The sequence below is a fragment of the Oncorhynchus kisutch genome, linkage group LG28 (genome assembly GCF_002021735.2).
Source record: "Oncorhynchus kisutch isolate 150728-3 linkage group LG28, Okis_V2, whole genome shotgun sequence".
Classification (NCBI taxonomy): Eukaryota; Metazoa; Chordata; class Actinopteri; order Salmoniformes; family Salmonidae; genus Oncorhynchus; species Oncorhynchus kisutch.
This window is the reverse complement of record NC_034201.2, coordinates 8,583,187-8,597,468: the sequence shown is the minus strand read 5'-3', so window position 1 is coordinate 8,597,468 and position 14,282 is coordinate 8,583,187. Positions and strand designations below refer to the sequence as shown.

Genomic DNA, 14,282 nt, shown 5'->3' with positions numbered 1-14,282 from the left:
CCATTTATCGGATCATCAAGAACTTCAAGGAGAGCGGTTCAATTGTTGTGAAGAAGGCTTCAGGGCGCCCAAGAAAGTCCAGCAAGCGCCAGGACCATCTCCTAAAGTTGATTCAGCTGCGGGATCGTGGAACCACCAGTACAGAGCTTGCTCAGGAATGGCAGCAGGCAGGTGTGAGTGCATCTGCACGCACAGTGAGGCAAAGACTTTTAGAGGATGGCCTGGTGTCAAGAAGGGCAGCAAAGAAGCCACTTCTCTCCAGGGAAAACATCAGGGACAGACTGATATTCTGCAAAAGGTACAGGGTTAGGACTGCTGAGGACTGGGCTAAAGTCATTTTCTCTGATGAATCCCCTTTCCGATTGTTTGTGGCATCCGGAAAAAAAAGCTTGTCTGGAGAAGGTGAGCGCTACCATCAGTCCTGTGTCATGCCAACAGAAAAGCATCCTGAAAACATTCATGTGTGGGGTTGCTTCTCAGCCAAGGGAGTGGGTTCACTCACAATTTTGCCTAAGAACACAGCCATGAATAAAGAATGGTACCAACACATCCTCCGAGAGCAACTTCTCCCAACCATCCAGGAACAGTTTGGTGACGAACAATGCCTTTTCCAGCATGATGGAGCACCTTGCCATGAGGCAAAAGTGAGTGGCACGGGTAACAAAATATTGATATTTTGGGTCCATGGCCAGGAAACTCCCCAGACCTTAATCCCATTGAGAACTTGTGGTCAATCCTCAAGAGGCGGATGGAGAAACAAAAACTTACAAATTCTGACAAACTCCAAGCATTGATTATGCAAGAATGGGCTGCCATCAGTCAGGATGTGGCCCAGAAGTTAAATGACAGCATGCCAGGGCAGATTGCAGAGGTCTTGGGAAAAAAAAAGGGTAAACACTGCAAATATTGGCGCTTGCATCAACTTCATGTAATTGTCAATAAAAGCCTTTGACACATATGAAATGCTTGTAATTATACTTCAGTATTCTATAGTAACATCTGACAAAAACATATAAAGACACATATAACTTTCTGGAAATTAATGTGTGTCATTCTCAAAACTTTATGCCAAGACTGTAGAATACACTCAAATTCACTTAAACCAACCAGCAACCACTTGACTCACTTTCCTTCAATGCAGTAAACACTCAATATCAATTCCTTAAAAAGAGTTACGCCAAGGTCCTGTTCCTCTCTCTGAGGTATAGAGATGGATGGGTACTAAGTAATGGTAAGGCCCTCTCTATGCTTTCCCAACTCTGTGTCAGGAGATGGAAGATTATTCATTAATATTGAAGATGGGCACTACACAAAGACTACAGAACCAACCTATTTTTGCAGCTTTTAAATCAGTTCACACCTTTAATATGCTATACAAATATATAAATATACAAAACCTTAAACATTTTTCTGATTATGAACAAGCATTGGCATGCTAATTGATTTCAACTATTTCTCTCCTCTCCACGCAAAACAGATATTTTGCAGAATAAAAGTAGGATTCGGAGCAGTCGTGTGCATGTGCAGTGCCTTCGGATTCTTCAGACAATTTAACTTTTTCCACATTTTGTTACGTTACAGCCTTATTCTAAAATGTATCCCCCCCCACCCACCAATCGACAACCAAATACCCCATAATGACAAAGTAAAAACAGTTTGTTAGAAATGTTTGCAAATGTATTTAAAATAAAATAAAAACTTAAATATCATATTTACATAAGTATTCAGACCCTTTACTTAGTACTTTGTTGGCAGCGATTACAGCCTTGAGGCTTCTTGGGTATGATGCTACAAGCTTGGCACACCTGTATTTGGGGAGTTTCTCCCATTCTTCTCTGCAGATCCTCTCAAGCCCTGTCAGGTTGGAGCGGGGAGCGTCGCTACACAGCTATTTACAGATATATCAGATCGGGTTAAAGTCCAGGCTCTGGCTGAGCCATTAAAGGACATTCAGAGACTTGTCCTGTTGCAAGGAGAACCTTCGCCCCAATCTGAGGTCCTGAGTGCTCCGGAACAGTTTTTCATCAAGGATCTTTGCTCCGTTCATCTTTCCCTCGATCCTAACTAGTCTCAGAGTCCCTGCCGCTGAAAAACTTCCCCACAGCATGATGCTCCTACCACCATGCTTCACCGTTGGGATGGTATTGGCCAGGTGATGAGCGTTGCCTGGTTTCTTCCAGACGTGATGCTTGGCATTCAGGCCAAAGAGTTCAATCTTGGTTTCATCAGACCAGAAAATCTTGTTTCTCATGATCCGAGTCCTTTTAGGGGCTTTTGGCAAACTCCAAGCAGGCCGTCATGGGCCTTTTTACTGAGGAGTGGCTTCCGTCTGGCCACCCTACCATAAAGGCCTTGTTGGTGGAATGCTGCAGAGATGGTTGTCCTTCTGGAAGGTTCTCCCATCGCCACAGAGGCGCTCTGTCAGAGTGACCATCGGGTTCCTGGTCACCTCCCTGACCAAGACCCTTCTCCCATAATTTCTCAGTATTGCCGAGCGGCCAGCTCTAAAAAGAGTCTTGGTGGTTCCAAATTTCTTCCATTTAAGAATGATGAAGGCCACTGTGTTCTTGGGGACCTTCAATGCTGCAGACATTTTTTGGTACCCTTCCCCAGATCTGTGCCTCGACACAATCCTGTCTCGAAGCTCTACGGACAATTCCTTCGACCTCATGGCTTGGTTTTTGCTCTGATATGCACTATCAACTGTGGGACCTTATATCGACAGGTCTGTGCCTTTCCAAATCATGTCCAATCAATTGAATTTACCACAGGTGGACTCCAATCAAGTTGTAGAAACAGCTCAAGGATGATAAATGGAAACAGGACGCACCGGAGCTCAATTTCAAGTCTCATAGCAAAGGTTCTGAATACTTATGTAAATAAGTTATTTCAGTTGTTTTTTACAAAATTTGCAAAAATGTCACAAAAAAAAACTTTTGCATTGTCATTCTAGGGTATTGTGTGTAGATCGATGAGGAAAATGTATTTTTTAAATCAATTTTAGAATAAGGCTGTAACGTAACAAAATGTGGAAAAAGTGAAGGGGTCTGAATACTTTCTGAATGCACTGTATGTGTGTGTGTGTGAGATTGTGTGTACTTTGGCTGGTAAAAGCTGTGTTTGTGGTTTAAGCCACTTTTAAAAGAAACATACTTGATGTATTGTCAAGTTCAGGATATTACACATTGAGTTTGATATATTGACAAATAGTTGAAAACAAAAGCCTACATGGGTCACTTGAGCTTGGAACTGTGTAACAGTCATAGAACAACCAAACCTAAGCATGTTTCAGTGGGGGGGGTACGTTTCCCTTTTCACAAGTCATCTGTCCCACCCCCTCCGCTCGACTGACCACAGAGAAAGAACCTCACTGTGGAGGGAGGGTTGTATGTGAGGATGGGGGTCCATCACGACTGAGGGGCATTACGGGTCTGGTATATTGACGCCTTGTCTTTCAATAAGTCCAGACACAGATGGCAGCTCCAGCTCCCTGTTTGAGGACACAAGAAAACAGAGGTGAATGACTCAGACTTTTAGTCCTATAAATATCCTCTTTCTTCATTGGACCCACCTCATGTCATTAGCCCAGTTGAAGTCAGTGGGTCTCAAGGTAGAGGCTATTCTGTGATCTAACACTTTGCATTGATGAAGCATTTCAACGCTAGCTTAGTGCTGAACGAAGTGATTCATCAGTAAAACACCTGGCCATGCTATCGTTGTCTGGCTACGCTACCTGAGAGCTCTACTTGGACACTCGGCTCTGCCAAATTTACTGAGATAAATCTGTCTCCCTTCGGAGAGGAAACCCACAACACTCGTTACCAAAAAAGCTGTTGACTCAGAGTAGACAGGCAAATGGGGCAGTGGCTGTGTAAAAAAAAAGCCCATTTAAACCAACATTGTGGGACATATTGTTCACATCCTGCTCTTACCTTCTGGAGGTTCAGCCATAGGGGGGCGGAGACAGTACATATGATAGCCTCTATCACAGTCATCACAGAAGAGAAGCTGGTCCTGGACAAAAGACCACAGGCTCATTATACAATGCAGTTTTTCAGTGGACCATTTCATTCTAAATATACAGTGCACTTCATTTATCCCACAGTAATAAGCATGACGCTGCAGGTCAACTCACGTCGTTCTCTGAGGTGCCACAGATGTTGCAGCACTTGCACTCGATGCACTGCCAGCGGTAGGTCTTCACTGCAGCCATCATCACGGGGGTGAACTGCAGGCAGGACGGGTGGCCTGGGTTGGACACAGAGAATGGGTCTCACAGGACAAACCCTGTCTGCCACTGTCATTACTGCTGGTCTTTGTAACTATGTCATCATGCGTCTGACTCTGAACACACTCAACACGGATCTTAAAGTAAAGTCTACCACTCACACACGCCCATACAAAATTGCCTCAAATCGCCGAGGTTATCCCGGTCTCTCAGTGTAAAGGCCAGGGGTGGAGCGGTTACCTGAACGTCCACAGTCTGAGCAGGACTGCAGCGCCTCTGACTGGCCCGTCTTCTGGTTGAGGGCAGAGTCTCCCAGGCAGAAGTCACAGTAGTTATTGGGTATCGCCAAACCATCTGGACCTTTCTTGGGTGCTGTGAGGGAGAGAGACAGAATAAAACAACGTATAAGAACGCATTCAAAGGTTATTGATTAACAAGGATCCAGTGTCATTGGCCGTGTCCGAATACCTATACTTGCGTTCTATATAGAAGGCATTTTCGGTATGCGGAAAAAACAAACATTTTATAACATTTTATGTGAAATTCAGAAAATATTGTATGCTTTAAATGCCAGGATGTCATTCATACTCATTTTCGATTTTCATCTAGTAAAATTTGCTGCACACTTGAGGAAGAGGATAGTCTTTCCAGACTCGCGTGTGTTTGACTACAGCTGATAATGAGATAACGGGACGCACTGTACACAAATGAACGAATGGCGGGAATCAAGACAATTGCGTATTAGATGATGTATTCTCAGGATTGGAAAGCCTAGGATGTGGATATTTGTTGCTTACTGCATTATGTTGTACTAAACAGTACGTTCTAAATAGTATGTAGCACAATTATACACAGTATTTATTTTTAGTAAGTAATAGGCAAGACAGATTTCGGACACGGCCAACCAATGACCCCACTGGTCACCAATGACTGGTCACTTACTCTTAGGCTCCTCAGGCTGGGGCGGAGTGGGGGTGTGGACCTCAGGCTCCTCCTTGTCCTCTCCCTCCTCCTCAGCCAGGTGGGAGTGGGTGTAGTGGTAGCTCAGGCCCGGACGATTCTTGTAACGCTTCCCACAGACTGCCAGAGAAACCCCCCAAACACAACACGTGTGAAAACAAAAACATACGTAAACTATTAAGTAGCCTTCATACGAGGTGAGAGTACAACATTGTTTCCTAATCGCTCAGATCTGACCTTGCCGTGGCATTTGCTGATGCTGAAAAATCATATCCATGCACACCTGTCCTTTGCAATGGCCTGCTGTTTTGCCTATCCTCCCACTTAGTCAAACAGTTTCAGCACGTCCATAACTCTGCTACCCTCCAGTCTGCACTGGCTCATCTGGGAAGAGTGGTATAACGTTTCCAGACGTTTAAATTTGCACTCAATAGCTGGAGGCGAGAGACCATCTGTGGCCCTGAATGACAATTGTGCAATTCAATTTCAACTGGAGCGGAGAAGGCGAGATCCGGTCGTGGGAATTAATCTTTTCAGCAGACAAAACCATAGGAGAGAACTCAATCTAGCTTCTAGAATCTAGCCTGATGGAGTCTGTTTTAATGAATGGACCAAACAGTTTAGATTAGTACTAATAATTTGAATGAAGATTACTCTTCCTGTGCCAGGTCTAGAACTCTGGTGCTTTGGGAATGGCATGAGGAGTCTAGACTAGACTAATACCCAGGGTTATAAATAGATGGATTTGTGGTGGGATTGTCTGAGTCGTGGAAACAAAGATGTCAGTGTTTTGCCCCAGCCTCAGGTCTAGCATAAGATGTACCAGCAGACCAAACACTTCCTCCCTCCCACGCTCTCTTAATCCCTCCACTCACTCAATCACCCTCATTTCTTCAGCTGATTTCTAGAGGGGCAAGATTACTGACTAGGTCAGCTCCCTGTCCCAGCCTGCCAGTCAAAGGCCATGGTGCAGAACCCAGGTTAGATGGACAAGGCTCTTAACAACATTCCTCCCCCCCACAGGCATTGCATAGACGCTCTCACACCAGGACCCACACAGCCCCAAACTGGTGGTTCAAAACAAACGCAGAGGCACTATTTCACTCTAAAGAAACGGGTGAGGAGGACGAGACAGGACAGAACGTAGATGAGTTAAGAAAAAATAAATGGAGTTAAGAAATGCAAATGAGTGTGCGGCCCTCTATTTTTTTAAAGAAATGCAAATGAGACATACTAAATTAAGAGACACAAAGCCAGATTATGGCAAGCATATAGCCAACCGTTGATTGGCTGTAGTGTGTGTAATAATAAGTGTGCCATACAGAGCCAAGACAGTCCTGAAGACAAACTACTGCTGGAGTAGCCTAAATGTCATTTAGGATAAAATAACACAAATTTACACTGTTACTTAAACTGTGGTGGAAACCAAGCACAGAAAAGGCATCTCCACACATTTACAATCCACTCTCAAGAATATCAAGTTAACTTTGACTTCAAGTCAATTGAATTGTACCTTAAATGAGAGCCATTTAGTGAATGAGGGGAGGCAGCGACATTTAGCCTAGTCTACGGGTTCAACTAATCTCAGTGTTCTACATTTATCCTAGTCTACGGGTTCAACTAATCTCAGTGTTCTACATTTATCCTAGTCTATGGGTTCAACTAATCTCAGTGTTCTACATTTATCCTAGTCTACGGGTTCAACTAATCTCAGTGTTCTACATTTATCCTAGTCTATGGGTTCAACTAATCTCAGTGTTCTACATTTATCCTAGTCTACGGGTTCAACTAATCTCAGTGTTCTACATTTATCCTAGTCTACGGGTTCAACTAATCTCAGTGTTCTACATTTATCCTAGTCTATGGGTTCAACTAATCAGTGTTCTACATTGAGCCAACACACACAAACAGACAGGCATTAAGCAGACTGGACTGGAGGCAGAGGAAAAAGGAATGCGAGAGAAATATACCTCTTTCAGAAGGTTTTGAAATATGCTTTTGTTTGAAAGTGTCTGAAAGAGAGAAGAGAGCATAGACAGAAAGACTCAGAAGTACAGTCACAGACAGAGAGAATCAGAAAGGCAATGCGCCAGAGTGTCTGAGTTTCAGCTGCAAGAGATGACAATTTCAGGAGCTAAAAACAACAGACTTTGACTGCTTCCCAGCAACAGAGTTCCTAGAGAGTAGCCCACCTCTGCAAAAGCCCATCTGTACTCCCACTGTTTCCCTCCCAGGTTCTGCTGCACCCCCCTGGGACTCACTGTCACAGGAGTAGGGCTTGTCCTTGTCCTCCAGCGCAGCCGCCGCAGCGTCCAGCTTCTTCTTGGCACTGCTTACTCCACGACCCTGCGGACAAACACATCGTCATAACACACCATCCCCAATATCATAGTTACAGTCATGTTGCAACACTGGACACCATTTCAGATGACATGCCCTTAACATCACTAACAATTATTGGTTTAGAATAGCTTCTCTCACCTTTCCCTTTCCTTTTCCTCTTCTTTTTGGGGTGTCCTCCTCATAGTCCTCATCCTCCAAGTCATCCAGGAAGTCATCTGGCTCCAGGACTCTCTGTGTTGACAAAGGAAAGCATGTAGCTTTAGTAGCTAGTGCCACTGGAGGAGTAGTAAACAAGCTAGGTATCACACACAATCCATCCAACCACAGCAGGCTACGGTACCTTTCTGACGCGTGCTGCAGGGGTGACCGCCCCACCAGTGTAGTCTGTAAGACTGGACTCCTCCTCAGGCCCTCGGAGCTCCGGAGGAACCCGTTTGTCCAGGGGTTCTCCCTTCAGCAGGGCCTCCAGACTGCTGCCATCAGAGGACAGGGAATCCTTCTTTAACCCCAAGTCCAGCTCTACAGACAGGGAGAACCACAAACAACCTTTACAAATGAGTGAAGAACAAACAGAAAAATTATGAACAGAGGGGCACACAAACATGTCAACACAGCTTTAGTATTATTAAGCAGAGCAGTATGCCATAATAAGGACGTACCTGACTTTAGAGGAGGGAAGACGAGTCGGGGATCCTCTGGGGGGTGGGATCGTCGTTTCTTCCTCCACCTGCGGGATGGGTAGGTGTACAACTGTCCTGGGGCCACGCCTGGGAGATGAGATAGTTGCATGTTAGTGAGCACCCTATGTCCCCACAGTGACCGCACATACAGTGCCTTCAGAAAGTATTCAGAAACCTTGATTTTCCCCCCACATTTTGTTACGTTACAGCCGTGTTCTAAAATTTATTAAATAAATTATTTTTTGTCAATATACAGACAATACACCATATGACAGAGCTTGAGTGGATCTGCAGAGAAAAATGGGAGAAACAACTCAAATACAGGTGGGCCAAGCTTGTAGCGTCATACCCAAGAAGACGCGAGGCTGTAATCACTGCCAAAGGTGCTTCAACAAAGTACTGAGTAAAGGATCTAAATTACTTATATAAAATGTGGTTTTCATTTTTAATACATTTGCAAACATTTCTAAAGACCTGTTTTTTATGGGGTATTGCGTGTAGATTGATGAGGTGGAAAACGATTTAATCCATTTTAGAATAAGGCTGTAACGTAATAAAATGTGGAAAAAGTCAAGGGGTATGAATACTTTCCGAATGCACTGTATATAGCCATGTTATCTTTACTTATTGTGTATTTACTACTTTTCTATATTTTTCTTTCTGCATTGTTGGGAAGGGCCGTAAGTAAGCATTTCAATCTTACATGCTGACCACACCGCTCGCGTCGCAAAATAAATTGAAACATACTACATGTTATGGAATTATTGCACCCACACTGGCACCAACAAGAGTCTGCGTTGCCAGGAGCCAAAATATAGTGCCTGGCAAATGTTTTCATCCCCCTTGGCGTTTTTCCTATTTTGTTGCATGACAACCTGCAATTTAAATAGATTTTTATTTGGATTTCATGTAGTGGACATACACAAAATAGTCCAAATTGGTGAAGCAAAATAAATTACTTAGTTTCAAAAAATTCTATTAGAAATGGTGTGTGCATATGTATTCACCCCCTTTGCTATGAAGCTCTAAATAAGATCTGGTGCAAACCAATTACCTTCAGAAGTCACATAATTAGTTAAATAAAGTACACCTGTGTGCAATGTAAGTGTCACATGATCTATACACACACATACATACATACATACACTTGTTCTGAAAGGCCACAGAATCTGCAACACCAAGCAAGCGGCATAATGAAGACCAAGGAGCTCTCCAAACAGGCCAGGGACAAAGTTGTGGAGAAGTACAGATCAGGGTTGGGTTATAAAAAAAACAGAAAATTTGAACATCCTACAGAGCACCATTAAATCCATTATTTAAAAAATGAAAGAATATGGCACCGCAACAAACCTGCCAAAAGAGGTCCATCCACCAAAACTCACAGACCAGGCAAGGAGAGCATTGATCAGACAGGCAACAAAGGCCAAAGATAAACCCTGAAGGAGCTGCAAAGCTACACAGAGGAGATTGGAGTATCTGTCCATAGGACCACTTTAAGTCGTACACTCCACAGAGCTGGGCTTTATGGAAGAGTGGCCAGAAAAATGCCATTGCTTAAAGAAAAAAATAAGCAAACACGTTTGGTGTCGCCAAAAGGCATGTGGGAGCCTCCCCAAACATACGGAAGAAGGTACTCTAGTCAGATGAGACTAAAATGGAGCTTTTTGGCCATCAAGGTAGATGCTATGTCTGGTGCAAACCCAGCACCTCTCATCACCCCGAGAACACCATCCCCACAGTGAAGCATGGTGGTGGCAGCATCATGCTGTGGGAATGTTTTTCATCGGCAGGGAATGGGAAACTGGTCAGAATTGATGGATGGCGCTAAATACAGGGAAATTCTTGAGGGAAACCTGTTTAAGTCTTCCAGAGATTTGAGACTGGGATGGAGGTCCACCTTCCAGCAGGACAATGACCCTAATCATACTGCTAAAGCAACACTCGAGTGGTTTAAAGGGAAACATTTAAATGTCTTGGAATGGCCTAGTCAAAACCCAGACCTCAATCTAATTGAGAATCTGTGGTATGACTTAAAGATTGCTGTACATCAACGGAACCCATACAACTTGAAGGAGCTGGAGCAGTTTTGCCTTGAAGAATGGTGGCTAGATGTGCCAAGCTCATAGAGACATACCCCAAGACACTTGCAGCTGTAAATGCTGCAAAAGGTGGCTCTACAAAGTATTGACTTTGGAGGGGGTGAATAGTTATGCACGCTCAAATACTGTTTTTTTCGTCTTATTTCTTGTTTGTTTCACAATAAAAAATATTTTGCATCTTCAAAGTGGTAAGCATGTTGTGTAAATCAAATGATACAAACCCCCAAACAATACATTTTAATTCATTTATCCTAGTCTATGGCAACAAAACAGGAAAATTGCCAAGGGGGGTGAATACTTCGGCAAGCCACTGTAAAAGTCAGTTCTATTTGTGACGCTGAATGCCGTGCAAGGCCTGCCTCTCCCATCTCCTCAATTGGTTTATAGAAGCAGATACCTACATGCCATCTCCTCATTGGTTATACCCACATGGGTGAATGAAAGACAAACTGAGGTCGGTCGTGGTCATGGTAATACTATTAAATACCAATTGCCATATAAAGTCCAAAGAAGAAAAGGTCTGGAAGGAGGAGAGATGACTAGAAACAATTCAGTTGGCCATTTTGTATTTGAATTAATTGTCGGGAGTAGAGGATCTTGTGCATTTCAGGAAAAATAACTCACAGTTTATATCCCAGGACAAATTAGCTAGCAACAGCAAGCTAACTAGCTAAATTGCCATAAATGTTTAATGCTTTTCGACCTGTCCCCAAATTAATTTTATTGGTTCAGAGTTTGTTTTGATATTTTAACCTGTGTGTCATGATCCCGTTTGGTGTGGGGGGGACAAAATAAATTTGCGCACGATGGCGCGGACGGTTTTGGGTACGGTATTAGTCTACAAAAGTTGTTTACGAAGCATGTGAAAATAATACATTTGAAGTGTACTTACAACTAAATACGTTCTAGACCTATCAAAAAGGCATTAACTGTGACATATCTAAAGGACTTGGTTTAATGTTTCAGCATACATAGCTCAACCCAAGTTCTCCAGAGGGCTTGAACTACAGTGCTCTCTCGTTCTCATCTCCAGATCATGAGAAGGTGGTGAATGATATAGCCTATTACTCGAATCTGAGAACTCAGTAGTTCTGAAAGAAAACTCCTACGCGACTTCAGTTAGTGTGTGTGCGCACAGTATTTCTAACCTGGTCCCCTGTGTCTCTTCTCCATCCAAATGTAACAGTTGCTCTGCGCCACTCCAGTCTGAGAGTCCAGGAAGGGCATTCGGACACTCCTCTCGGCACATAGCCGGGCGTTGTAGTTATGGCACTGCTCCATGGCATCTCTGTAGTACTGCTCTCCGAGCCTGCACCCACACACAGAGAGCAGCAGCCAGGGACAAGTTAGCACTAGCAAATAGACTGCCTGTGTGTACTGTGATAAGAAGTATACATTCATGCATCAGTTCAACAACTGACAGTACCTGGTGCGCTTCTCTGCCATAGAGGTAGGTGTGGTATGTGGTCCTACCACCTTTTTAAGCCAAATCATGCTGTCTGAATTCTAGGCAACCTCTCTACTATGCTGTAAAATAGGCTTAAAATAATTTAAACTTCAAAGCCTTTATCACAGCCTCAGCTAAAACCCTTTTTTGTCCCTTTTATGCTGGCACCTCGGGGGAGCAGCAGGCAAGCAAACTATGTAATTGTGTCCCTGGACTTAGTAACTGGTGAGAATGTGTCAGCAGGTGCTCTTTTGTTGGCTTGGCAACGGCGTCTACCTGGTAGAGGAAGCACAGCCTCTGCTGGTTCAGATTTTCAACACAAATCAGCATGAGTGAAACCCATTTTTTAAACTAAATGCTCTGTGGGGTGTCCTGAAAGCTTCATGGTACTATCATTTTAAATCTATTTTATGCAAAGTGATATGAAAGCTTTAGGGAAATATACATAAAGACTCTTCTCGTGTTTTAAACTACATTTGTTTCATGGGAATTTTCTGAAATTGGTTTTATTGTCTTGATGAAAACCACATCTGATTCATATCACCAAACTCCTTCGGCAAAAATTATTTTTAACACTGCCCCAAAGACATGAGTTTTATAGTGACTAATGTATTGTGGTGACACATGGATTTCGTGTTGGAAAGCGCAACAAAACATGCATTCCACATATAAGTATGCCAGGACAACATCTGCAGACAGTGTCAGATGATAAATTCAGAACACATATGGTACAAGACCTGGACTAATTTCTAACTAGTAGGCCCAACCTTACATACTACAACAACAGCCTCTATGCACTCTAAGAAGCTAAACGTAACAACCAAATTGCCAACGGGATATCCGTAACTCCCTAGCCGTAATCCGACTAATTCCAAGGGGAGTTTGAAAACACCCACCGTGAAAGTAAACCGGGACAGTGACTTGCTAGCTATCTAGTTTACAATCGTTTTAGCTAGCAACATTAGATCGCTACCACAATGACTGCAATTCTTCATGTATATTTGCTAACTTGTACCCGATGTTTGGTTACATAATGAGATGTGGTTCCTTTCAATGTGTTCATTAACCACAACTATTGACAAAACGTTAGCTAGCTGACCTGCTGAGTGTTGACTCTGTGCTGACACAGATGGCTAGCTAGCTGGGGTTAAATTCATTACGGATAACGTTGGCCGTTTAAGAACAAAACGGGGAGGGACCTAACTAGATTTTTCCAATATAAACTCTCGTTTGCATTTTCCGTTTGAAGTAAACGGTTTCTGTTGCAACAGACAACGTTTTGCAAGATAATCGGTGTATTACACCACAGGCTAGCCATTTCCTATAGTCCGCAAAGCTCAACTACTCAGTTTGATAAGTGAGTTACTCGGTTCCTTTAACGAACATGTTCGGCAATTTACCATAACATATACATGTTTCTGCTACCACCGACCTGTATTATATTTAAACGTAAAACACATTCGCGTACTTTAACGAGGTGGAAAAGAACAGTACTTACAGTTTGACAACATTCTCAACAACAGCCGCCATCTTGGTTTGCTTTGACGTGGATAGTTTGCGCCTGCGCGCGGGGGGGGGGGGGGGGGGGGGGGGGTCCAATAGCCAGCTGTGGGTTTTAGGCACTATGCAATTTCAGGCAACATGATTAAATCATGTCTTGTGTAATGTAATTTAGACTTCAGTGTTACTATTATAACTGATTAATGTACTACTTCTAGTGATATACTAAAATGTCCAGCAGATGGAGATGTAACCAAGTGGAAGGAAAGGATCATTCTGGCCAAAGATTTCAGGTAGCTCTTCTGACATGTAAACCGTCAAACTCACTGAATGCTACCCAATTTCAGACCTGTCAGTGCCCCACAATTGCATCTTTCATGTTAAAACCTTTCCTCTATTCATGACAACCTCATCCCGCTATACCACCCCAGCGGAGGTCCAAACTCAGGCCAGGGAGAAAGAGGCTGGCATGGGCACTCAGCAGGAACTTTCCATCATCCTTATCCCCTCAACACATCTGTGTCTACCATGCTTCTAGACCTAGACACACAGCTGTTGTTCCTAGCCAATGAGGGACACGGTGAAAAACAACACTTGTTTGATTGCGAAACTGACCAGCGGTCTCCTTCGAATGCCACTGGTGTTTTGTTTTGCAGTTCCATCATTTATCCAGGCCAGTGGGGACACATTCCACTTATACTGTAGCGTGAGGTTTTGAGTATTATTAACTTAGAGAGGAATAGATTGTGCGGTTCAAGAATCGACACAAGTATATTCTGGAGGTCACCTTGGAAATCTCCAGGCATGTCTTTGCTGGTGCACCAATCGCTGTGTTTTTCACTTTCTCTGTAGAGAAACAAAAGCGCTTGTGTAGAAGATCTGGATCGGTGCATATAGGGACATCCAGGCATTCCCAGAATGGCACAAAAGCATCAAACCCAACTCCTCTCATGGTTTTAATGTGCAAAACTATTACAGTATAACGAAGGTCAAATAACATGTGACCCCTGCATTAGAATATTATT

General features: G+C 43.4%; 1 protein-coding gene across 2 annotated transcripts; it reads right to left on the bottom strand.

Annotated features, from left to right (window-relative positions):
• Positions 1-3,161: 3,161 nt before the first annotated feature.
• LOC109873093 (zinc finger protein ubi-d4) lies at positions 3,162-13,298 on the bottom strand. 2 transcript variants are annotated; one of them, XM_020464617.2, is made up of 12 exons: positions 13,256-13,298; positions 11,459-11,619; positions 8,191-8,298; positions 7,872-8,050; positions 7,670-7,762; positions 7,450-7,534; positions 7,159-7,200; positions 5,171-5,308; positions 4,469-4,600; positions 4,136-4,248; positions 3,933-4,014; positions 3,162-3,490 (listed from the first exon to the last, which is right to left on the bottom strand). In XM_020464617.2, exons 1-12 carry the CDS (start codon positions 13,285-13,287, stop codon positions 3,408-3,410), a joined length of 1,248 nt encoding a protein of 415 aa, XP_020320206.1. In that variant the 5' UTR covers positions 13,288-13,298; the 3' UTR covers positions 3,162-3,407. The 2 variants fall into 2 exon arrangements, with proteins under 2 accessions (XP_020320206.1, XP_020320208.1); XM_020464619.2 differs by lacking the exon at positions 7,159-7,200.
• Positions 13,299-14,282: the final 984 nt, after the last annotated feature.